The 22,768-nt window shown below is 47.8% G+C and overlaps 2 protein-coding genes across 5 annotated transcripts in view; one reads left to right on the top strand and one right to left on the bottom strand.

The window, feature by feature from the left end:
* Positions 1 to 8,031, top strand: part of LOC143181771 (uncharacterized) — a 47,158-nt gene extending 39,127 nt beyond the window's left edge. For 2 of the 3 annotated variants that reach the window (XM_076382362.1, XM_076382361.1), the window contains 3 exons: positions 6,503 to 6,677; positions 7,156 to 7,407; positions 7,868 to 8,031. In XM_076382362.1, the coding sequence (XP_076238477.1) occupies positions 6,503 to 6,677; positions 7,156 to 7,407; positions 7,868 to 8,031 (591 nt within the window). The remainder of the gene's footprint in view (positions 1 to 6,502; positions 6,678 to 7,155; positions 7,408 to 7,867) is intronic. The other variant, XM_076382363.1, reaches the window with a different exon arrangement.
* Positions 8,032 to 11,093: 3,062 nt separating this feature from the next.
* Positions 11,094 to 22,768, bottom strand: part of Daam (disheveled-associated activator of morphogenesis-like protein) — a 46,892-nt gene continuing 35,217 nt past the window's right edge. For both annotated transcript variants that reach the window (XM_076382295.1, XM_076382296.1), the window contains exons 3-12: positions 21,242 to 21,550; positions 20,734 to 20,958; positions 20,060 to 20,657; positions 19,712 to 19,986; positions 19,304 to 19,636; positions 18,738 to 19,213; positions 18,154 to 18,590; positions 17,950 to 18,077; positions 12,687 to 12,857; positions 11,094 to 12,600 (exon numbers count right to left, since the gene is read on the bottom strand). In XM_076382295.1, the coding sequence (XP_076238410.1) occupies positions 12,334 to 12,600; positions 12,687 to 12,857; positions 17,950 to 18,077; positions 18,154 to 18,590; positions 18,738 to 19,213; positions 19,304 to 19,636; positions 19,712 to 19,986; positions 20,060 to 20,657; positions 20,734 to 20,958; positions 21,242 to 21,550 (3,219 nt within the window). In that variant the 3' untranslated portion in view covers positions 11,094 to 12,333. The remainder of the gene's footprint in view (positions 12,601 to 12,686; positions 12,858 to 17,949; positions 18,078 to 18,153; positions 18,591 to 18,737; positions 19,214 to 19,303; positions 19,637 to 19,711; positions 19,987 to 20,059; positions 20,658 to 20,733; positions 20,959 to 21,241; positions 21,551 to 22,768) is intronic.

Genomic DNA, 22,768 nt, shown 5'->3' with positions numbered 1-22,768 from the left:
TTCTCTAGAGGTGTGATTACGCATAGGCTTTGTGCCAGGCGGTGGTTAGGAATTTTCGAGGCTGGTCCTAGCCCAATTATTGATTTTGTCTTTTCGATGGCCACGGCCGCGACAGGAAAGCGATGCACGCGCACACTCGCGGCGAGAGGCTACGCACAGAAGGGTGTTCGCGTGTGTGCCGCAGCCCCAGAGGGGGTTACAAAGCTACGAACGCATTAAATACTCGAGAGCGCAGTGTCCTCGGATGAGCTTTACATACACACACGGGAGGACTGCACGCACACAGGGAGAATGCGTGGGGTGGTCTTGCACAAAGACAGAGAGGCTAAATTGATTGCGTCTAAAATCCAACGAGCTTTCTCGGCTGCTCGTTGCCAGCCGCGAACCTGACGCCACCGCGAAAGATGGCGAGCTTGCGACCTTTGTGGCGGAGCGACGAGTGCGTTTCACAAAAATATAACCTCGCAGAGAGGCTTTCTCTTTTTCCTCTTCCTACTCCCCCTCTTTCTGCCGCGCTTTCCACACCCCCGCGACCCTCCTTCCCCACACCCCTTCTTTCTCTGGATGCATGACTCTTCTGAAAACGGATCGGCCTCCCTCCCTGAGGGGCTCGAGAGCCCCCGTTTCGCGTCTCGCGACGACGATAAATAAGTTTTTCGGCGGAAAACGGCCGCGATCAAAAGGAACCTGCCGCGTGCTCGCTAACCGAAACTAATGGAACGAGGGGAAGCTCTCAGGAATTTTTTTCGGAAACGAGGCTCCGTCGAGCCTTTTATCTCCGCCTCGCGAGCTCGCGACGCCTCGGGCGACGCTTTGACCGACTTCTCTTCGCGATTGATTCGGAAAATCCTGTGCTTTCTGCTGGCACTTCGTCATCTCAATGGAACGAGAACGCTGCTCAATTTGTTTAGACGTCAGTTGTCTCCTAGCTTCGCAGAGGATTATCAGGTCCCCGAGTATTCCACGTCTCGCCCCTCGAGGTCATAATTGCCAACAGATCAAATTAAAATCGAATTATGGGATTTCAGCGTGTGATTCAGCGGACAGGAATTCTCATGTGGGGAGCTGATAATCCGCTCGTAAGGAGCAACTGATCGTTCGCTCATAGACAGGCCGATTTTCGAATGCAATAGCGCGTGACCCCGCAACCCCATTGCGAGGGTTGTGGTCCGTGGCTCATGAATTTTCTATCACTCGTCGTCGAATGATTAAATGATCCTCATAAACAGGGGTGCCCCTTGACTCCTGCGGGTGCAGGCTGCCACTGACAAGTGGCGAGGACCAGTTCACTGGTGAACTACCAGAAATTATGTATGAACATTTTGCCCCGATACTTGAACACTAATGCTAAGTTTATTAATACAACAGAAAACAGTGAATTGATCTACTGGGACTGGATTCAATTATCGGGGACAAGTATTTTAAAATTGTTCAATTATTGAGGCATTTGACATTTTAATGTGACCAAGTAGTGAGACATTCACCTTGGTTCTGCAGTTTCTAGCTGTCAACCTGAGAGAAATAAATAACTCAAGCCAGAATCCCATTAGAATCGAGGTCCAAGGGGGTGTAGCCTCACAAATCAAGGGAAGTTGACGCGTGAAGCAACGATTTACGAAGCAGTCGCGTAACGAAGAGTTTCTTAGATCGTTGATTCCAGTGGACGAAAGGAGGCCGTCCGTGGCTCGTAAAACCTTGGACAAACAAAGCGATGAATTCCGGCTGGCCGCGTTCCACCCCAAAAATTGACCAATAACGCGCATCTCGGCTGTCCACCGGGTGGCAAATAAATAAGGGCCTCTGCTCGCGGAGCACGTCGAGCAATTTGGGCGTTTCGGATTGTCAACGTGCACCGCTTATAAATTCTAATAAACCCCGCAGCCGCGGCGAAATCTGGGCGGGGGTGGCGGGCGACGGTCTACGGGGGTGAAACAGGGCGAACGCGAACAAGGGGACGCCGCTGAATGTGGATATAAATCTCGACTAACCGAATTAAGTTAGAAGCATGGGCCGAAGTTTCGCCACGCCCTCGTCGCCGATGAAACGCTATCGAAACCCCGAGTCTGCGTGGTGAAAACGCTGCTGCCGCGGAGACAGAAGCGGAAACACGTCTGCGTGGCGCGGGACAGGGAAAGAAACCGTCCTGTCAACCTCCACGGCGCCTTGACGTTAATTAATGAGACCTGCGCCGCTAGATAGAAACTGGTCCGCGAAAAATTAATCTTTCCTCATCGTTCTGAAGTCTGCTTCCCCATCTACGAGGAGTGTGCTGAAGTATTGTCTTCAAAGGAGATCACAGTCTTCGTTAGATGCTAGCAATCTCACATGCAGCATGGAGAAGTCTTAGAATCCTCTTAAAGACATCCTATTAAATTCTAAAAATGATATAAAACAGGTCTTTGAAATTTCTGAAATTCCAAATCAATATGCCTCTAGGGAGAAAAGAACTGAAGAAAGAGAGATGGGGTCAGAGGTACCCAACTGACCTCCAACAGTGTCCTGCCTTGGTCCAAGCCCCTCTACGATGTCCATTCACGCTAAACGATATAATCGAAAGAAATATCGTCCCCCAGAGCCCAAGGAGCTCACGCTTCATATTAATTCACTTTCCTCGAGGATCCTTTCTCACCGAGTCCTGATTAACGTTCAGCACCCTCTGAATCCTCCGTCCAGCAAGTGTCCCACCTAATGATGTGCCGACGCGTGCCACTTCGCAGCATGGGGTCCATCCCCAGCGCCCCGACCAAACTATTTGCCCACGATGACCAACGAGACGAGTGCGAACTTGCTTACGCGCGTTATGTGGCAAACAAGTGATGGGTTTTTCTGGGGGGTTAATGCGACCTCGCAGCTCTGCACGCGCTGCTTATTGGAAGAGATTAATTGGCTTACTGGGGCTGTGGGAACTCGAAGCCATCATTCGCGATGTCGATCGCTGTAGATCACAGTCAACGATCTGTGCGAATATTTGTTATAGTGGGAGCCAAGGGTGGCTTGGGAAAATGAAGAGGGTGAGTGACACAAATGGGACGCAAGTGTATATATTTTTCGCTCATGGAAGTTCCGAGGTTTCTGGCTGAAGAACTGATCCAAGGAACAAACTTCTGCATGAACCCAATAGTAATTATACACAGGGTTGCCACACGAATTCCCTCCTTGGCTATACTGGAAGATCAAAGAGAAAATAATAGGTGTCTTATATGAGAATCTAGGGCCCAAAACTGTACCAATAGAACACTCCTAACTCCCCCACTATGCCCAAAAAGGGAATTCGTATGGCAACCCTGATAACAATGTCACTCGCAAATTATCTCCAAGCTATTTCTTACCTATAATCACTGTATTAAACCTGTAATTCCTGGTGGCTGCTTCCTGAAGCAGCGACTTTGAAACACGGTAATATCGGCGAAAAGGGAGCAAGAGGGGTCCAGAGGGGGCCAGAGGGGGCCAGAGGGGCGAGAGGCGCGAGGAGGAAAGCGTTTAATAAGTACGTAACGGGCATCTAATACGTCCCGTCATCGGTTCGAGCTTTGACGAGGCGGACGTCGAGAGGCAGGGGAGCACCGCAGGAGGGTGGGGGCCATCGGAGTAGGGGGCGGCAGAACTCGATATCTCATTATCGGTTGATCGTAAATTGAAGTTACCGGTGGGGAGTAACGAGATCTCCAATTATCCTCGGGACAGTATCGCCTTGCGCGGCTTGTATAGGTGTCGAGCGCTTGGGTTCCGCGACGGATTCCTGGACATCCAACCAGGGACGCTTGGACTGCGAAAGACAATGTCTAGCGAGATGCCAGGGGAGAAAAGTATCGGTCTTCCTCCGCTGTCTTGCCACTCCTGATGCTCCGTGCGGGCGGTTTCCGCCTCTCCAAGGCGGAAAGTCAAAAAGCTTTCGGTAAGGTAGACCTTCGAGGACCCTCGTCCTGCTAGTACCTGACGGCAACTCTTCAGCCTCGGTTTCAATACATCGCTGGCATCGAGCTCGAGTGTTGCAGCAAGAAGCAGGCAGGTGGGTGCCGTCAATTTGCCCCCTGCCTCCCCCCTCAGCCCGCAGGACTCCCTTTGCTTCTCCTTCCTCCAGATCTCCCCGTTTGGTTACGCTGTTTCGTCTGATCGTTGGCTATCCCCGCGACCGTGTATCAGTGTACTGTTGTATTGGTAATCCCTGGGAAGTTACCGCGGGCCCTCCACCCCCGACATCACCCTCTTTACTTTGCCTCGTATCTCTCTGTACCAATACGAACCCGTCTAACGTTGGACGCTGCTGGTACTCGCGTCGAGTCTCTCCCTCGGCCATCCTGTCTCCTCGTCTCTCTCTCCCTCTCTCTCTCGCCCCTATCCACTTTTCCAACTCACCCCGTCGCGCTTTGTATATATATATATATATATATCGGCCGTCCCTCTCTCTTTATTCCCATTCCCATTCTCATCCTCTTGTTTTGGTCCAATAGTCAGTCGCCAGTCTGATCGATGATACAGCAACAGCCAGTACTGCGCATGGCCGACTAAATACAAACTCGCTCCTTATTATACCGGGTGTGCCAATAAAGGGGGAGGGTGGCGGAATGGGGGGCGGAGGGAAGGTGGAAGGGGCGAGGAGGAACTGTTCTCGCTCCTTCGAGTCTACCAACGCCACCATAAAGGATCCTCTTCCTCCTCGTTGCTGCTACCGCTGCTTCTACCAGTCGACTCTCACCCTCCCACCCTCCTCTACCCATACATCCATTCTGCCAGCGTGCCTCGGTGTCTCTGTTGGTAAGCTATCCCAGGATGCCGAGGGATAATCTCGATACGCGATTTCCGATGCTGGGAACAACTATAAAGGGACCTGGAGCGCGAGCCTTCGCGAACTTCGAGGAGTCTTTTTAGAAGATCCTTCGAAAGAGGCTTCCGCGGAGGCTTTCGGCCAGCGTGACCCCGCGTGGACCCTATTCTTTCGCGAGCTTTCTTCTTTAGTGGATCCAGGAGTCCTTCCCTCGTTATTTGACCGAAGTTTATAATAGCGGCGAAGTAAACTCTCTGGGCGAGTTTCTGTGTGAGGAGGCAATGAGCAGGCCTGGCGACAAAGGTTCAAGTTCAAGAAGTCTCCTGCGACTACACTCGGTTTGGGAGACCAGTCGATGCTCGTTTTCTCATTTTTCACAGTGACAGCTAACTGACTTGGACGACAGTGACCGCTGCAAAATCGTCGGGAAGTCGAGTAACAGCTTCGTGATCGGTGCAGTGATTTGCTTGTCAGGGATGGAGCATCTGTCCTCGATCAATGGGGATTTCACGGGACTCTCTCGTTACTCGACCATCACTCCAATCCCTTTCGTCTCGCTGCACTTTACGCGTCTTCGAACGACGTACTATTACGTTCGATTACGGTCGCGACGAAACTGAAATCGAGTGCCAGAATCAGCCATCAGCCAGCACTTTTCCCGAGCTGCCTGTTGGAGAGTATAAAAGCTCGATTTATCGAAAACAGAGGTTTTTTCGCCAGAATTTTTTGCTCCATCTCGGTGGAGGCTGGGCGGGGGATAATTTCAGGGTGGCAGCGCAAATTGACAGGGCTCCCATTCACTCGAATTACAGTTCCAATTCTGCCAGTGACTTTGGCATTGTTGCTGCAAATTGGTACACGCCCTGGCCCCAGGGCCTCCCCACGCGCCTGCCCGCCACACACGCCTCGCAAATGATGCGTGTGCAGGCCTTTTTAAATAACATCCTCGCCTACCATCACGTACCACGAGCTGGAATGCGCGTGACGGATTGGCCGCTCGTTCCAGAGCTGTCGAACGATTCCCTCTTGGGCGAAATCTTGGTAATCACTGGGAGATGTCATTGTCCTGATAGGGATTCGATGCATCGCTTGCAGGATTAGCAGAATCCTGGAATCTGGCATCTGCTTTCACTGCAACAAATATTCTATAAATTCGGGGAACACAAAGTAGTTTTGCGAGCAGTGACAGTGGCGCAAGGGTATCTAATCCACTCTTCAATTATTAGAATATGTATTTGTACTTACTTAAATTCACCTGAGCCTGCAAATTAGCAATGACCAATTTTGCAACTGCAGTTAGTTCACTATCCCCTGCTTCACGACACCAGAAACTTCTTGGAGATCGAGCTCGTTAAAGTTGAAGCTAGTGAAGGGATGGGAGCTGGCACGCGCCGACCCTAGGTGGTCCACTGATCGGAATCGTTAACAAGTAGCCTAACAGGACGCCGAACCGCGAAAAACAGGATAACGAACAGCGAGGTGGTCATTTAAGCGTAATAGTTAACCATGAGCAGACATGGACACGCACAGAGGAAACTGATCGCACGCATTGCTCGCCAATTAGGAGACAATGACCATTAAATAAGCCAGCAAAGTTAGGGTACTGTCGGCGAGGCTTTTGTGAGCTTGAGAACTCCTTTTTCAGGGGTTTGGGAAAACATTATGCAGACGATGTGAATCATAATTTCTTTCATCTTGGGCTCTGGGACACTGCTCAATGGAAAATTGATGTTTCAGGTGTGGTTCCAAAATCGAAGGGCGAAGTGGCGCAAAACGGAGAAGTGCTGGGGCAGAAGCACCATAATGGCGGAGTACGGCCTGTATGGAGCGATGGTGCGACACTCGCTGCCTCTTCCTGAGACCATACTGAAGAGCGCCAAGGAGAACGAGTCGGTCGCGCCGTGGCTGTTAGGTGAGCATCAGAATTTTTCCTCAAATCCCTGAGCCATAATCGAGCGCCATTAAGTTTTGCTAACTTCAACCACGCGAGAAATTGTTATCACTTACAAGGGGGCACCCTGAGTCGTCGACTCCAATCATCATGTGCTTCTGCAGAGCGGTAGTACCCAGATTCCTAATACTATTTCTAAAATACTAGGTGCAATTACTAAATACTTTCGAAGATACGAGCAATTCAGGTCTCGTACCTTCTAGCATTAATTGCTCATATCTTTGGAACTATTTGGTAACTACATCTAGTATTCCACAAATAGCATTAGCAGTCTGTGTACTATGACTCTGTAGAAGCACATCGCTATTGAAGTGGACGATTCAGGGTGCCCCCCTTGTTGGACGTCGAATTCACGGAGGCAGCAATGCTTAATGACCCCGGAACGACAGTGTGCAGCGAGACAAATTCCGTATTTTGTTTTTCTGTTCGTCTCTGTCAGCTCAATCATCTAAGACGAGCAGCTTTAGTCAAGATATCGAAAATAATCAAGAACTGATTGACTGTGGCCCCGCAGGGATGCACCGGAAGTCAATCGAAGCAGCGGAACACCTCAAGTCTGGCGGCGAGGACAGCGGAAACGACCACAACGGAAGCGGAAGCAGCCCACATCATAACCATCACCAAGGGGGCCCGACCAGTTCAGAGAGTGGACAGGAGAGCCAAGATGGCATGGGGCCCTCATCGTCAACAGGTACTAATCAGCCTATTTCCCTTTAAACAAAGTGAAGTTTATTGAATGAGAAACACCCTTCATAGAGTCTTATTAAAAAATGAAGAGCACAATATAAGTAGTTCATAGTTCAAAGTTCATGTACAAAATTAGGCAAATGGAACGCGATTGAAGACTTCAGATATTATAAAGTATATCTAACTTACAATGCTTTGCATATTTTTGCATATTCTATGGATTCTATATTTCCTTGCATGGTGAAGTTTCTCATAAATGCAAATAGACTGCATCAGTCTTAACTGTACAGAGGAATTAGAAAAGTAAGAAGCAATCGAAGCCTCTTCATCGGTAGAACAATAAAGCACTCGAGACTTCAGTAGTCTGACTACTGACACACTTGATCTACTTATTCTTCTCTAAGAAGATCTGTCAGAGACCTACTCAGGCAGAATCTAACAGCCTCGAATGTCGTGTTTTCCAGGGATCGTCCAGGACACGGAGCAACTGAGAAACGAGAGCATCGCCTGCTTGAGGGCGAAGGCGCAGCAGCACCAGCTGCAGCTGAGTCTCCAGCCCACTGCAGCGCCCACCAGCACCTCGTACCCCTCGGCCCCCCAGTCGAGCACGCTCCACGCCTCCGTTTAATCGCTATTTCGACGACTTCCTCGCGAATCCACGGGGCCAGGAAGCGTTCGATGCCTTAGGGAAATAAACAGTTCGCCTCCAGGTGACCACTGGAGGCGTCGGTGACTCGCTGACGCCTGGGCGTCCTCGGGCACCGTCTACACCTCGAGGATAGAATAAGACGAGAAGCGTTTCGAAATTATTCTAGAGAGCTCCCGAGCGATAGGGAAATCGTTCCTCCAACCGCAGAGCTTTCATGATAGGGGAAGATTTCAGGGTAAATAGTGCGGAGGGACTGGTTAGGGGATGTACAGACACACGCAACGAACACAACGAATCCACGAAGCAGCAGACGAACCGAGGCTGTCTCATCGAAGCGATGGCCGACATCTGGGCCTAGCAGTTCTCGCGGCAAATCGATGTCCACCGCGAACGAACAACGAGAATCACTTCGAGTCGGTCCTCAGCAACGAACCTGTGGCCTATGGACGGCCAGTACAATGACGAATCATCGATCGCAGACTCGTGTCCACGTCTTGGCGTCTCGACTTCCTCGGCTCTGAACCATGCTGTCAATGAGAATCGAATCGAATGGGGAAGCAGCCGATGTCTCGACGCAAGCTGGACCCGCGGATAACTAATTAGGAGTTATAGTCGCTTTGAATAGTGCAGGTGCATGTATAATGTGCATGGCCACGTCGTGTGCATTACACATCCACTGATATATAAATATATACATATGTATGGCGACGAGTACGTGTGAATGGTGTATCCTGACGTTGAGTACAATGAGAGCGTGTGGTTGCGTGAAAACGAAGATTTCGCCTTTAGATCAACGAACGAGGAATCGATCGAATTACCATGGCGAGTGAACGAGGAGTTAGGAGTCAGACATCGAACCTGATCGATTCGAAGCGATATTCCATTCCTCGAGGAAGGTGAAAGAACCTCGGAGGAGGATCAGGGAAGCCAGGATTTAATTTAACGAGGAATTGGTGAAAGAATGAGAGGGAGAGAGTGCAACAGAAAATGTCTATTAGCGAACACTTCCTATACCCAAGTACTTAAAGAAGATGTAACTGTTGTCAAATGTGCAATATGTCGGTATAAGTTCTAGCTCGGTAAGGCATTATACTTTATTTACGGATACGCAACCTACGTGAGGCGGTCCTCGGGGTAATGGAGCCTTCATGGACGATGGCCAACTCGAATTGACTTAGAATTCGAATTATTGATCGACGAAACGAGAGACGAAAGTGGCTCGTTTCCTGGCACAGAGGACTAAAACGACGAGGCCCCAGGAAGGCAGCTGGCAATTTTTATTCTTCCACTTCGAATCGAGTTTTCGCGCGGACCTGACGCCGTTACCTCAGCCCCGCCCACTGTATATAAAAATATAAATACAAAGTATATATATAAATATATATATGAGAAAATATAAATACAAGTGTATGTGGTTACAAGGCATGCTAAGTCGAACGAGTCTCTTTGCTCACAGTCGACCTCAGTCGACCACTTCTCGCTCCCAACGTTTCAGCTCTTGCTTCTGATCGCCACACTTTTGCACCACATTTTTTTAAACAGGATCAAAGACCTCCCTCGACGGAGGCCTCCAGGCGAAGCGAGCTCGTTCGTCTTAGAAATATCGGACTATAAACCCACGTAACGTAACGCAGTATAATTTAAATGAATCGATTACGGGATGAGGTAACCACATGCTCCATGGGGGCAAGGGTGAGATAAGGAAGTAAGGAACAACGTTGTTTGGGGAGGCACGCGACAAGCTTCGGATCTCAAACGATGCTCCCTGTATCCGAATGCCCCAACGCATGCATAGTAGTCGGCTAGTGTATGTAATGAATAAAGTTTCTGAACAAAACCTAGGGTGTTGGAGTTCTTCATTGCCAGCCTGTTCACTACCCCTTCTTTCAACAAAATCCCTGCCTGATTATTTTTACTCTGCTAAGTTGGGTCTACACTACATTTCATGTAACGAAGTTATGTAGCTTTTTGGAAAACAGAAGAGAGACATAAACATCTCTCGAAACTATGAGAGCAAAGAGACCCAGCTTCACTTTTGGCACCTCGTGTTACTTCATTTCGTTTGGGGGTAGTATAAAAGGGGATGCTGGAAATTTTAATCGTGTCACTCTGTTTAATATTCAGAAAGCAGTTTTTTTTCGAGTTTTTTTAATAAAAATTGTATCAGTTCGCATAGGGATGGTGGAGTGTTAAAATGACAGGACCTTGTTTCATGAAAGCGAACAATTACGTCTAATGAAGCCCTCGGATGTTTCACAGGGCTGAAATAATAATTTTCATTTAAAAAACGAGTGAAGAGCGTCGATGCATTGTGCAATTTTGATGAATCTTTATTAAACAGTAATAGCGGCAGATATGAAATCCCTTTGATGTGAAAAATCAATTACAAATTTATTATCACTCTGCCTGTATTAATATATGTTCACAGATGCTAATACATGTTAACACGTGTCTACCCAAGATAGAAATAGGTGACGAACAATTCTGTTCTGTTCTGAGTTACTGAGAAAGAAGTGGGGGTACACAGATAAGAAGCTTATCAGTGACCCAGGGGTCAGTCACATACAAGCAATCGAAGCGACAAGTCAGCGTTCCGAAGCTCATTTAATATAATTAATTAACACAGCAAAGATTTCTCCGATCAGAAAAATAATAAAATAAATGTTTGTCACGCTTCTGAAATTTCCAAATAGCACGCGATTTTTTACGTAAAGGGGATAATTAGCCGAAGTTCATATTTTGAGCCCTCGTATTTAGTACTACAGCGACATCTATAGAAGCAGAATTCTCATACCGAGAAAATTGCTCTTTATAAGCGCAGTGGAGTATAGTCGTCTGTGTGGTAGAGAAAGGATTTACCTTACGTCGGTCTCTAGCACACGATCTGAAATACCGACTTTCTGAAAAATCAGTGATCGTAGTGCACCCTCTTTTATCGCCAATTTTGTAGATTTTAATATTGAGTAATAAAATCACTGTGCTGAATTTGAAAGTAATATTCTTTAGGAGGGATTAAAAAACTAGATCAGGTTCCATTCGTTTGATTTTCGAATTTATTCAGTATATTTCTTTATATATTAATACATGTGACATTAAGGACGCAGTAATATATTAACTGGACATTAATTCTTGTGGAGCAGTACCCTTTACAAGAACGAGACATCGATACTGAATATTTACAAAAATACAAAAGCTTACAAAACATCGACTACTATACAAACGAATTCTCCGTCTAATCACCTCTGTCATCTACACATTGAGAACTAACACGAATTCTGTCGAGCTTCTGACAACTGTCAACGAGCGCCTAAATGATTTCTAATCGATGCATCGTTTCGCGCTCGTCGTTTTCTAAGATACAAAAATCAGACTTGTAGATTACGCGGGGCGAACATTAGATCGCGCCCCTAGGCCCTTGTACGATCCTAAATATGTTAGAAAAAAACGATCTCTCTCAAAAAAGTGTCAGGTTTTGATAAAAAATGTCTCGAAGTCACTCAATCATCGTAGGTTCGTGTCGTGTTTTCTCGCAAATTTTCATTGGTCCAATTGCTGCGAACTTTTCTCGTCGAAGTTTTGCAATCCACTGCCCCCAACTGTGGCAGTATTAACTAACAAAGTATATAATGACTATATACAGAAAATGATCGCGTGAACTCTCTAACTCGTAACACAGTTCTTCGTAATAATGTACAAACTCGAATTCACTCAGGTTCTCAATTTTAGCACTGAAAATATCTTGCTTCGTTTCCATGGAAGAAAGCACCCAAATCGCGTACCTCTAATGAGCTAAGTTACTTGATATGACTCTAGATTTAATGAATATGCTGCAACTGTTTCAATACTCCAAGTGTCTGTCTAAGTAGCTCTGGTTTCCATGACGTCTACACAAGAATGCTGTTCAAAATTTGCAATAGTCAATTCCAAATTAGTCAGTTCAGTGAAACTGAGGCTCACTATCGAGTGGGAAGGAAGAGATTCAGAGGCAATGAATTAAATAAAAAATGTGTACGAAAATAATCCTACGTAATCGACAAAGAAACGTAGATTCGTCCTCGCTTTACTCTATTTACACGATTCCTATTCCTTCTAAGTGCTACCTTAATTCACGACTTTCTCCTACGTAAAGGAACCAATTTCCTCGAACACAATATCCCTGCTCAGCTTCATTTCTCGTATTTGCTCCTGAAACGGCCAATAGAGACTCTGCGGCCATGTTGTTAGGAAGAAATCCTTCTAGACGCAGCATCGAAGTCACCAAAATTAAAACTGCTGGAGATTTCAATGCCGTTCCCGCGAGTCTTCTCTATGTGCACTGTGTCTGCGCGATTCCTGACCACTTGGTGTCACAGGTCGGCGTTTTGATCTCTTGAACTTGGCGATGTCCTCCCCAAATACGTCCCCAGTTCGAAGGGCTGATATCAAGTCGTCGAATTCACCCTTGTTATCATTTTGGCCATTACTGTTCGCCTCGTTCTTCTTGCTCAGCGAAATGCTGTTCAGTATTCCTTCGCGAGAGTTCTTCCTTTCCATTGTTCTCTTTCGAAGCTGTAATAAATTTGTCAAAAGTTTAGTGAAACCGTTCCCTAAACTAAACTTTGCTTATTCAAACATTTATGGAAACATTCACTCACTTCTTGCTCCTGCTTGGCTCTGCGCTCCTCTTCCTCTATTTTCTTCCTCATGTTTTCGACATCCTGTCTCGCTTCAGCTAGCGCCTGCAGGAAGTTTTCGAAGATACCGAAGAATTCGTCTGGCTGCACGCCTGCTGAATCCTCGCCAAATAGTCTCACAGCTCGATCAAACTGTTCAAGTAAAAGTACCATCTTATACCTTCCAGCATAATTAAAGTATCACTAAATCTGGACGGAAAAATTCCCGAAATTTGATCTACAGTAAGTTCATGAAAAAAAATCGCAGAAGACTCAGCCTGGTCTCATTCTAAAGGGTAAAGCCTCTAGTTTAACGCGTCTGAGTTGAACTAGTTCGAAAAAATTTCCTCAGACCAGGGCGGGCCACGAAACGAAAGGTGGTTCGCCGCAAAATCTTTTCCAACTTCAGGAGACTGCCAAAGTCTGGCTGAATTTTTTTGGCAATATTTTCTGCAGGGATATTGAAGCTGGATCCCTTCCCTTTCGAATGAGACCAGGCCGAGCGATCTGCGATTTTTTTTGGCTGAGTTATCAGGGTCTGAATGGAAAGTGCGCCATTCGCCTTGGAATCACCTACTGATCCAGAGCTCCAAAAAGTGACCAAAGTTTGAGCTACTGTAGCTCCGCCAAAAAAAATCGCAGGAGACTCAGCCTGGTCTCATTCTAAAGGGTAAAGCCTCTAGTTTAACGCATCTGAGTTGAACTAGTTCGAAAAAATTTCCTCAGACCGGGGCGGGCCACGAAACGAAAGGTGGTTCGCCGCAAAATCTTTTCCAACTTCAGGAGACTGCCAACGTCTGGCTGAATTTTTTTGGCGATATTTTCCGCAGGGATATTGAAGCTGGATCCCTTCCCTTTCGAATGAGACCAGGCCGAGCGATCTGCGATTTTTTTTGGCTGAGTTATCAGGGTCTGAATGGAAAGTGCGCCATTCGCCTTGGAATCACCTACTGATCCAGAGCTCCAAAAAGTGACCAAAGTTTGAGCTACTGTGGCTCCGCCAAAAAAAATCGCAGGAGACTCAGCCTGGTCTCATTCTAAAGGGTAAAGCCTCTAGTTTAACGCGTCTGAGTTGAACTAGTTCGAAAAAATTTCCTCAGACCAGGGCGGGCCACGAAACGAAAGGTGGTTCGCCGCAAAATCTTTTCCAACTTCAGGAGACTGCCAAAGTCTGGCTGAATTTTTTTGGCAATATTTTCTGCAGGGATATTGAAGCTGGATCCCTTCCCTTTCGAATGAGACCAGGCCGAGCGATCTGCGATTTTTTTTGGCTGAGTTATCAGGGTCTGAAAGGAAAGTGCGCCATTCGCCTTGGAATCACCTACTGATCCAGAGCTCCAAAAAGTGTCCAAAGTTTGAGCAACTGTAGCTCCGGCCAGAAAAATCGCAGGAGACTCAGCCTGGTCTTATTCTAAAGGGTAAAGCCTCTAGTTTAACGCGTCTGAGTTGAACTAGTTCGAAAAAATTTTCTCAGTCCAGGACGGGCTGCGGAACGAAGGGTGGTTCGCCGCAAAATCTTTTCCAACTTCAGGAGTCTGCCAGCGCCTAGCTGAATTTTTTTGGCAATATTTTCTGCAGAGATATTGAAGCTGGATCCCTTCCCTTTCGAATGAGACAGGGCCGAGCGATCTGCGATTTTTTTTGGCTGAGTTATCAGGGTCTGAATGGAAAGTGCGCCATTCGCCTTGGAATCACCTACTGAGCCAGAGCTCCAAAAAGTGACCAAAGTATGAGCTACTGTGGCTCCGCCAAAAAAAATCGCAGGAGACTCAGCCTGGTCTCATTCTAAAGGGTAAAGCCTCTAGTTTAACGCATCTGAGTTGAACTAGTTCGAAAAAATTTCCTCAGACCAGGGCGGGCCACGAAACGGAAGGTGGTTCGCCGCAAAATCTTTTCCAACTTCAGAAAACTGCCAGCGCCTGGCTGAATTTTTTTCGCGACATTTTCCGCAGGGATATTGAAGCTGCATCCCTTCCCTTTCGAATGAGACCAGGCCGAGCGATCTGCGATTTTTTTTGGCTGAGTTATCAGGGTCTGAATGGAAAGTGCGCCATTCGCCTTGGAATCACCTACTGATCCAGAGCTCCAAAAAGTGTCCAAAGTTTGAGCAACTGTAGCTCCGGCCAGAAAAATCGCAGGAGACTCAGCCTGGTCTTATTCTAAAGGGTAAAGCCTCTAGTTTAACGCGTCTGAGTTGAACTAGTTCGAAAAAATTTTCTCAGTCCAGGACGGGCTGCGGAACGAAGGGTGGTTCGCCGCAAAATCTTTTCCAACTTCAGGAATCTGCCAGCGCCTAGCTGAATTTTTTTGGCAATATTTTCTGCAGAGATATTGAAGCTGCATCCCTTCCCTTTCGAATGAGACCAGGCCGAGCGATCTGCGATTTTTTTTGGCTGAGTTATCAGGGTCTGAATGGAAAGTGCGCCATTCGCCTTGGAATCACCTACTGATCCAGAGCTCCAAAAAGTGTCCAAAGTTTGAGCAACTGTAGCTCCGGCCAGAAAAATCGCAGGAGACTCAGCCTGGTCTTATTCTAAAGGGTAAAGCCTCTAGTTTAACGCATCTGAGTTGAACTAGTTCGAAAAAATTTCCTCAGACCAGGGCGGGCCACGAAACGAAAGGTGGTTCGCCGCAAAATCTTTTCCAACTTCAGGAGACTGCCAACGTCTGGCTGAATTTTTTTGGCGATATATTCCGCAGGGATATTGAAGCTGGATCCCTTCCCTTTCGAATGAGACCAGGCCGAGCGATCTGCGATTTTTTTTGGCTGAGTTATCAGGGTCTGAATGGAAAGTGCGCCATTCGCCTTGGAATCACCTACTGATCCAGAGCTCCAAAAAGTGTCCAAAGTTTGAGCTACTGTGGCTCCGCCAAAAAAAATCGCAGGAGACTCAGCCTGGTCTCATTCTAAAGGGTAAAGCCTCTAGTTTAACGCATCTGAGTTGAACTAGTTCGAAAAAATTTCCTCAGACCGGGGCGGGCCACGAAACGAAAGGTGGTTCGCCGCAAAATCTTTTCCAAATTCAGGAGACTGCCAACGTCTGGCTGAATTTTTTTGGCGATATTTTCCGCAGGGATATTGAAGCTGGATCCCTTCTCTTTCGAATGAGACCAGGCCGAGCGATCTGCGATTTTTTTTGGCTGAGTTATCAGGGTCTGAATGGAAAGTGCGCCATTCGCCTTGGAATCACCTACTGATCCAGAGCTCCAAAAAGTGACCAAAGTTTGAGCTACTGTGGCTCCGCCAAAAAAAATCGCAGGAGACTCAGCCGTGTCTCATTCTAAAGGGTAAAACCTCTAGTTTAACGCATCTGAGTTGAACTAGTTCGAAAAAATTTCCTCAGACCAGGGCGGGCCACGAAACGAAAGGTGGTTCGCCGCAAAATCTTTTCCAACTTCAGGAGACTGCCAACGTCTGGCTGAATTTTTTTGGCGATATATTCCGCAGGGATATTGAAGCTGGATCCCTTCCCTTTCGAATGAGACCAGGCCGAGCGATCTGCGATTTTTTTTGGCTGAGTTATCAGGGTCTGAATGGAAAGTGCGCCATTCGCCTTGGAATCACCTACTGATCCAGAGCTCCAAAAAGTGACCAAAGTTTGAGCTACTGTGGCTCCGCCAAAAAAAATCGCAGGAGAGTCAGCCTGGTCTCATTCTAAAGGGTAAAGCCTCTAGTTTAACGCATCTGAGTTGAACTAGTTCGAAAAAATTTCCTCAGACCAGGGCGGGCCACGAAACGAAAGGTGGTTCGCCGCAAAATCTTTTCCAACTTCAGGAGACTGCCAACGTCTGGCTGAATTTTTTTGGCGATATATTCCGCAGGGATATTGAAGCTGGATCCCTTCCCTTTCGAATGAGACCAGGCCGAGCGATCTGCGATTTTTTTTGGCTGAGTTATCAGGGTCTGAATGGAAAGTGCGCCATTCGCCTTGGAATCACCTACTGATCCAGAGCTCCAAAAAGTGACCAAAGTTTGAGCTACTGTGGCTCCGCCAAAAAAAATCGCAGGAGAGTCAGCCTGGTCTCATTCTAAAGGGTAAAGCCTCTAGTTTAACGCATCTGAGTTGAACTAGTTCGAAAAAATTTCCTCAGACCAGGGCGGGCCACGAAACGAAAGGTGGTTCGCCGCAAAATCTTTTCCAACTTCAGGAGACTGCCAACGTCTGGCTGAATTTTTTTGGCGATATATTCCGCAGGGATATTGAAGCTGGATCCCTTCCCTTTCGAATGAGACCAGGCCGAGCGATCTGCGATTTTTTTTGGCTGAGTTATCAGGGTCTGAATGGAAAGTGCGCCATTCGCCTTGGAATCACCTACTGATCCAGAGCTCCAAAAAGTGACCAAAGTTTGAGCTACTGTGGCTCCGCCAAAAAAAATCGCAGGAGACTCAGCCTGGTCTCATTCTAAAGGGTAAAACCTCTAGTTTAACGCATCTGAGTTGAACTAGTTCGAAAAAATTTCCTCAGACCAGGGCGGGCCACGAAACGAAAGGTGGTTCGCCGCAAAATCTTTTCCAACTTCAGGAGACTGCCAACGTCTGGCTGAATTTTTTTGGCGATATATTCCGCAGGGATATTGAAGCTGGATCCCTTCCCTTTCGAATGAGACCAGGCCGAGTGATCTGCGATTTTTTTTGGCTGAGTTATCAGGGTCTGAATGGAAAGTGCGCCATTCGCCTTGGAATCACCTACTGATCCAGAGCTCCAAAAAGTGTCCAAAGTTTGAGCAACTGTAGCTCCGGCCAGAAAAATCGCAGGAGACTCAGCCTGGTCTTATTCTAAAGGGTAAAGCCTCTAGTTTAACGCATCTGAGTTGAACTAGTTCGAAAAAATTTCCTCAGACCAGGGCGGGCCACGAAACGAAAGGTGGTTCGCCGCAAAATCTTTTCCAACTTCAGGAGTCTGCCAGCGCCTAGCTGAATTTTTTTAGCGATAGTTTTAGGTGGTATATTGAAGCTGGATCCCTTCCGTTTCGAATGAGTCCAGGCCGAGCGATCTGCGATTTTTGCTGGTCGAGCTATCGCTTTCTGAATAAACGCCTTCTTGTGTACCTCTCCATTTAATGTATTCCTTAAACACCACTTCATTCAGATTACGATAACTTAGCAAAAAAGAATCGTAGAGCGTGTTTTTAGAGCTCATTTTAAAGAAGAGGCTTCTGCCGTTAAATACTTTGTGAAATACGTCGCTAAAAATTTTTTTTATATCTGTCGCATTGGTTGATTTATTTTCGGAGTAATACTTACTCTAGTTTTCATGTCCTGGAAGAGGTCCTCTGCTTCAGCTAGTCTACACGTCGCCTGTGCCTGGAAATCTCTCATCGCAGGTAAGAACATATCTCCTTGTAGTACCTGGGACTGACCACGGTGAAACTCTGCAGAAAACCAAACAGAAATCAATCTGAGTAATCCTGTCTTCACAATATTCATCTCATGTCTCATTTATCTCACCTATTTCTCTCTGAACATCCTGAAGCCCATTCTTCAGGTTAGCCACCTCCTTCTGCAAGTCAGCCATGCTGACCCTCGCCGCGGTACGAACATGTGGCATGTCTTCCTCGATATCCAGCACCTCCCTAAACCTAGACTCCAGAATCTGGACCAGATAGTGTAACAGAGTAGTGCCTTTCGAGCAAGAAGACTTGGTATCGACTAGACGGTTCAGTGAGGCCAGGCGGAAGCCACAGGCGTTCCCGCGAGCGTTTCCACGGTTCACATAATTCCCTAGAGCTAAGACCAATTCCAGAAGCTTTCTCAGCCGCCTGGATCTGGCCACCTGTCGACTAGCTTCGAGAACTGCACGCATTCTCGGCGTCAATTCCGCGATACTGGCAGCGAACTTCTTTTTGTAGTGAAGAGATCGTAGCCTCTGCTCGTAGTGGGGTACTCTGAAACGGGGCAATTAAGAATATTGAGAAATCCATCTCCCTGAGGACCTGGAATGGATTCCAGGGTGAGAACTGGATATCCTGAATGTACCTGACCCAATTCATTAATATCGAAAGCTAATTCTGCTTAAGAATCAAGCTACCTACTTTGATATTTGGTACAGGAAACAGTCAGCCCTGCTCTGCAGCTCTTTCTGGTGCATGTCCAACAGGGCAGCCTCCTCCGACGAGGGAATGTACTTCAGCAACTGCTCAACCATGTCTATGTGCAGAATATTCTGCTGATCCATAGACAGAATCGTTCTCGTGATCTCATTATCAGACATCTTCAGCTTCGACAGCAATATGGTACAATTCTGAGCTCTCCTCGAGTCGATAACTGACATCGTCTTCTTGTTCTTCCCCAGAGTCCTCAGGTCCTCGATCGAACCCTCCGCTGAGACTCCATTTTTCTGGTACGCGCAGAAGATCTTGTCGATGGACTCTAGGTCCATGACGTTGTACAACTTGGTATCGTCCAGCTCCGACCATATCGTGCCTTGCAGCTTCTGCTCGGGGATCTTGGACCAGTTGAAGGACTTCAGGGGGTTGCTTGGCTGAGGGACGTTCTTGATAATCTCCATCTGTTAACAATCCACCACTTGAATTAGTCAGATCTGAAGAATAATTAAGAAGTAGGCTAATTGGTGATTAAAGTTGAAGTGTACCCGCACCTTCATGGGTGGAGGGGCAGCTGGCATTAGGCAAGGAGGAGGCGGGGGTGCCAAGGGTGGCGGTGGGGGTGGCGGAGGCATGGGTTTCGCCTCGACTTTCTCAAGGACCTCGTCTTCGACAATTTTAATCGTTGCCTTCGCGTCGTCAGGTAAGCTACCAGAGGCTACGAGCTGCTCCAGTCGCTTTCTCTCAGACTTCTCGTTGTTTATCTGTCGCGACAGCGTCTCGATATTGTCCTGCAGCTCCGAGATCCTCTGCTTCGTCTCTATGTGCATCGACGTCTCCTTCTCGAGGCGCTCCTTGATCCTCGCCAGGCTGGCCTCCATGTCTTCCTAGAAAAGCATCGCGAATGAGAGGTCACTCTAGCATACTTTGCCTCGAAACATGGCAAACAGCGATGGAATTACTTTCTCCTGCGTCCTTAGATCCAACTCTTGTTCCTTCTTGGCCAATCTGGTCGACATGTCCGAGTTTTCCCGCTCCAACTCCTCAGCCTTTTTCCTGGCCGCGACCAGTTCTTCTTCCTTAGCGAGCAAGTGAACGATTTCCTTCACGTTGATCTCGATAGGAGCCACGTCGGGATTCCTCGCGGTCCCAGTGTCGTTTCCTTCCGATTGCAGAACGATCTGCTGCACGATGCGATCGAAGAGGAGCCAGTGCTGGGGGTGAGAGCCATAGTCGACTGCGGCAGACAAAGTTATCGATTAGAATCGTTTCTTTCGCTACTTAGATGGGACAAGGAACTGAAAACCCACGAGGCAGCAGCAGGCAGTGCTCCAGCAGGCTCAGCAGATGAGGGTACGCAGCAGTGTGGCTGAGCTTCCTCCTCAATAGATCAAACATCGCTGTGGCGCTCTTGGTGTCCACGTGTTCCTTCTCGAACTTCCTCGCCAGCTCCTTCTCATCCTCGTTTCTGACCATCTCGAAGAAGTCCAAGTGCCTGTCCAGGGTCTCGTTCTCGTACTTCCTCAGCTTCTCGATGATGGGCTGTATACCCAGCATGAGGAGCTCGTATCTCAAGTGCAACCTAAATTCTAGAGTGACCTGACCAGGTCCATAGTTGAGCACAGCGTTGATGAAGGACATGATCGCTGTCTTCAACGACAGATTGTCTTTGTAGATGCCGAAGTTCTTGTCCAGGTCGTTTATGATACTTTGGAAGCGCGTTCGTTCGGAATGGTACTGCTGGAAATGCAGCATCGCTTCCAGGACCTTTCGGTGTCCGCCTGGGACCAGGCAGACGGCCCCGAGGATCTCCAGGACCGAGATCTTCGTCTTGATATTCTCAGTCGCCAGCGACTGGGATATGGTGTTGATAGCTGTGGGATGCGCCAGGACGTGCGCCCTTCCATTCTGCAACATCGATCGCAATATTGCAACCCTTTCTGACGAGCCACGCTGCAGGGAATCGCGGAGATCATTTTCTCACCGAGTTATTCATCAACGCCTTCAGGCATCCTATTACGCTAGTATGCAGGTTGCTGTTCGCTGCTTCCGCGTCCATCGTGCCCAGAACCTGCAGCAGGGCGTTCAGTCCATCGAGTTCTATGAACCTGAGGACGAAGCTGTGGGGCTGCGTCCTCAGGGCAGTCTTCAGGGCCTCCACCTGACGCATTTGATTCGAGACCTCCTCGCCCTCCTCGGGAAAGGGACTCTAAAATATAGAATTTATTAGAGTTGCATGTAATTATTAGGGGTGTGCATCTAGGGACATTTTTTATGGAAAAATCTAGGTGAATCTGAAATCTAGAAAGATTCGAAATCTGTTGGAATTTTACATCTGGGGAATTTTTAGGTCTAGAGGAATCTGAAATCTAGGGGATTCGCGGTCTAGGGGCTCGAAATCTAGTGGAATTTCGCAACTGGCTAAATTTGAAGGCTGCAGTTAGCTAGTCTTACATAGTTAATTACTGTATTCTTTTCCAGACGATACTCACAGTGGCTATCGTCCTCAGCCTGTTGATATAGTCCTCAGGATCGCCACTGAGGTCAGTGGTTCTGAGTCCACCGTTCTCCAGCGTCCCGTTGCCTTTTCTGGAGCAGTATATCTGCCACTTTTTGTTGGCAGGAAGTGCCAGAACCGCCTGCCTGTTGGCCTGGGTCAGGTCCAGCTCGTCGACCAGCTCGAGGAACATCTTATTCAGCTCCTCCTCGGCTGGCATCGGCAGGGTCGGCGTCATCGCTTGAAGCGTGAGCGTGCCCGTGTGCTCCACCACGCAATACGTGATTTCCGGCGGCTCGTCATCCTGCGAACAAAAACAACAAGCCTTTCGGTCGTTTGTTGCACCGCCACTTTCGCAAACCACTCGTTTGCCCTTCGCGGCTGGCTGTTTTTGCGAGTTGTTAAGAGCCTGATGATAGCCACGACGCCTGAACGATGATCAACGAGCCAGCAGACGATGATACAGCCCGGACGAACGTAATTTCGGTCGTTTCTTGACGCGTCGGTGCAGAACTTTGAAGTTTCACTCGGCTGACGGCGAATCATTCATTTCGTGCCGATGAACTTTGCAAAGTATGCAAAGTAGGGGCACTGGCAGGCTTCAGCTGACCCTTAAAGTTCAACTTTGTCGCGTCACGTCTCGTTTGTCCAAGGACAGAGCGTGGGGGCTCAGAAAGGTCGCGAAACTGAGCTTGCCCGTTCTCTTTCGGCACAGCAGCCTCCAGTTTCCGTGAAAACCGATTGGGAACGAAGACGATCGAGCGTATGTAACCAGGTCTTGACCTTATTGAAGACGAGCCTCGGCATTAAATCACGGAGCCGACTCGTCGCCGAGATGCCGCCAGTGAACCAACCTCACGCGGCGTACAGTGCACGTAATCGATGATCAGACGCAGGGACATTCTCCTGAGAAAACTTCTTGGAAGCTTCTGAGCGAGACATTAACCCCTGCACTGAAAAAAACCTCTTTTTCTAATGGCAGCTCGTCTTCCAAGTTTCCCAAGGACTTCATCGTAACTTGAATTTTATTGGCTTTGAAGTTCGAAAAGCATCCACATCGTGCACTGTACCATTCTCTCGCGTCTTTCGCCGACTCAGCCGACTAGTCAAGCACCAACAGCAGCAAAGGTCAGGGGACCGGCTCAGGCACTGGATTCCTAAGGTACTTTCACACGTGACTAGGAAATTACTATTTATTCCCCGCGAGGATCATCCTGCGCCTTCAAAAATACTAAAATACACGGACACTTGAAGTTTATCATCTGCAAAGGCTCAGGCTTAAAGTTCATTGCGTCTTGGTGCTTTCATTGCAACTCGTATCATAGAGTTACAGGAAGGTAACTGTTGGGAACATGTTGCTAGGCTTGCGTGAGTATATCTACAAAGCTAGCTCTCTATCATCAGGGTTGCCACACGAGTTCCTTATAGGATATATTAAGAAAATTGAGAGGTGTGGGAGGAAATAATGGGTAGCTTCTTGATATAGGTCCAGGCTGAGACCCAAGCCAGATCCTAGCAGCCT

Source organism: Calliopsis andreniformis, chromosome 7 (assembly GCF_051401765.1).
Source record: "Calliopsis andreniformis isolate RMS-2024a chromosome 7, iyCalAndr_principal, whole genome shotgun sequence".
NCBI classification, from domain to species: domain Eukaryota; kingdom Metazoa; phylum Arthropoda; class Insecta; order Hymenoptera; family Andrenidae; genus Calliopsis; species Calliopsis andreniformis.
The sequence above is the reverse complement of the archived record's forward strand: the minus strand, read 5'-3'. Positions and strand labels throughout refer to the sequence as shown.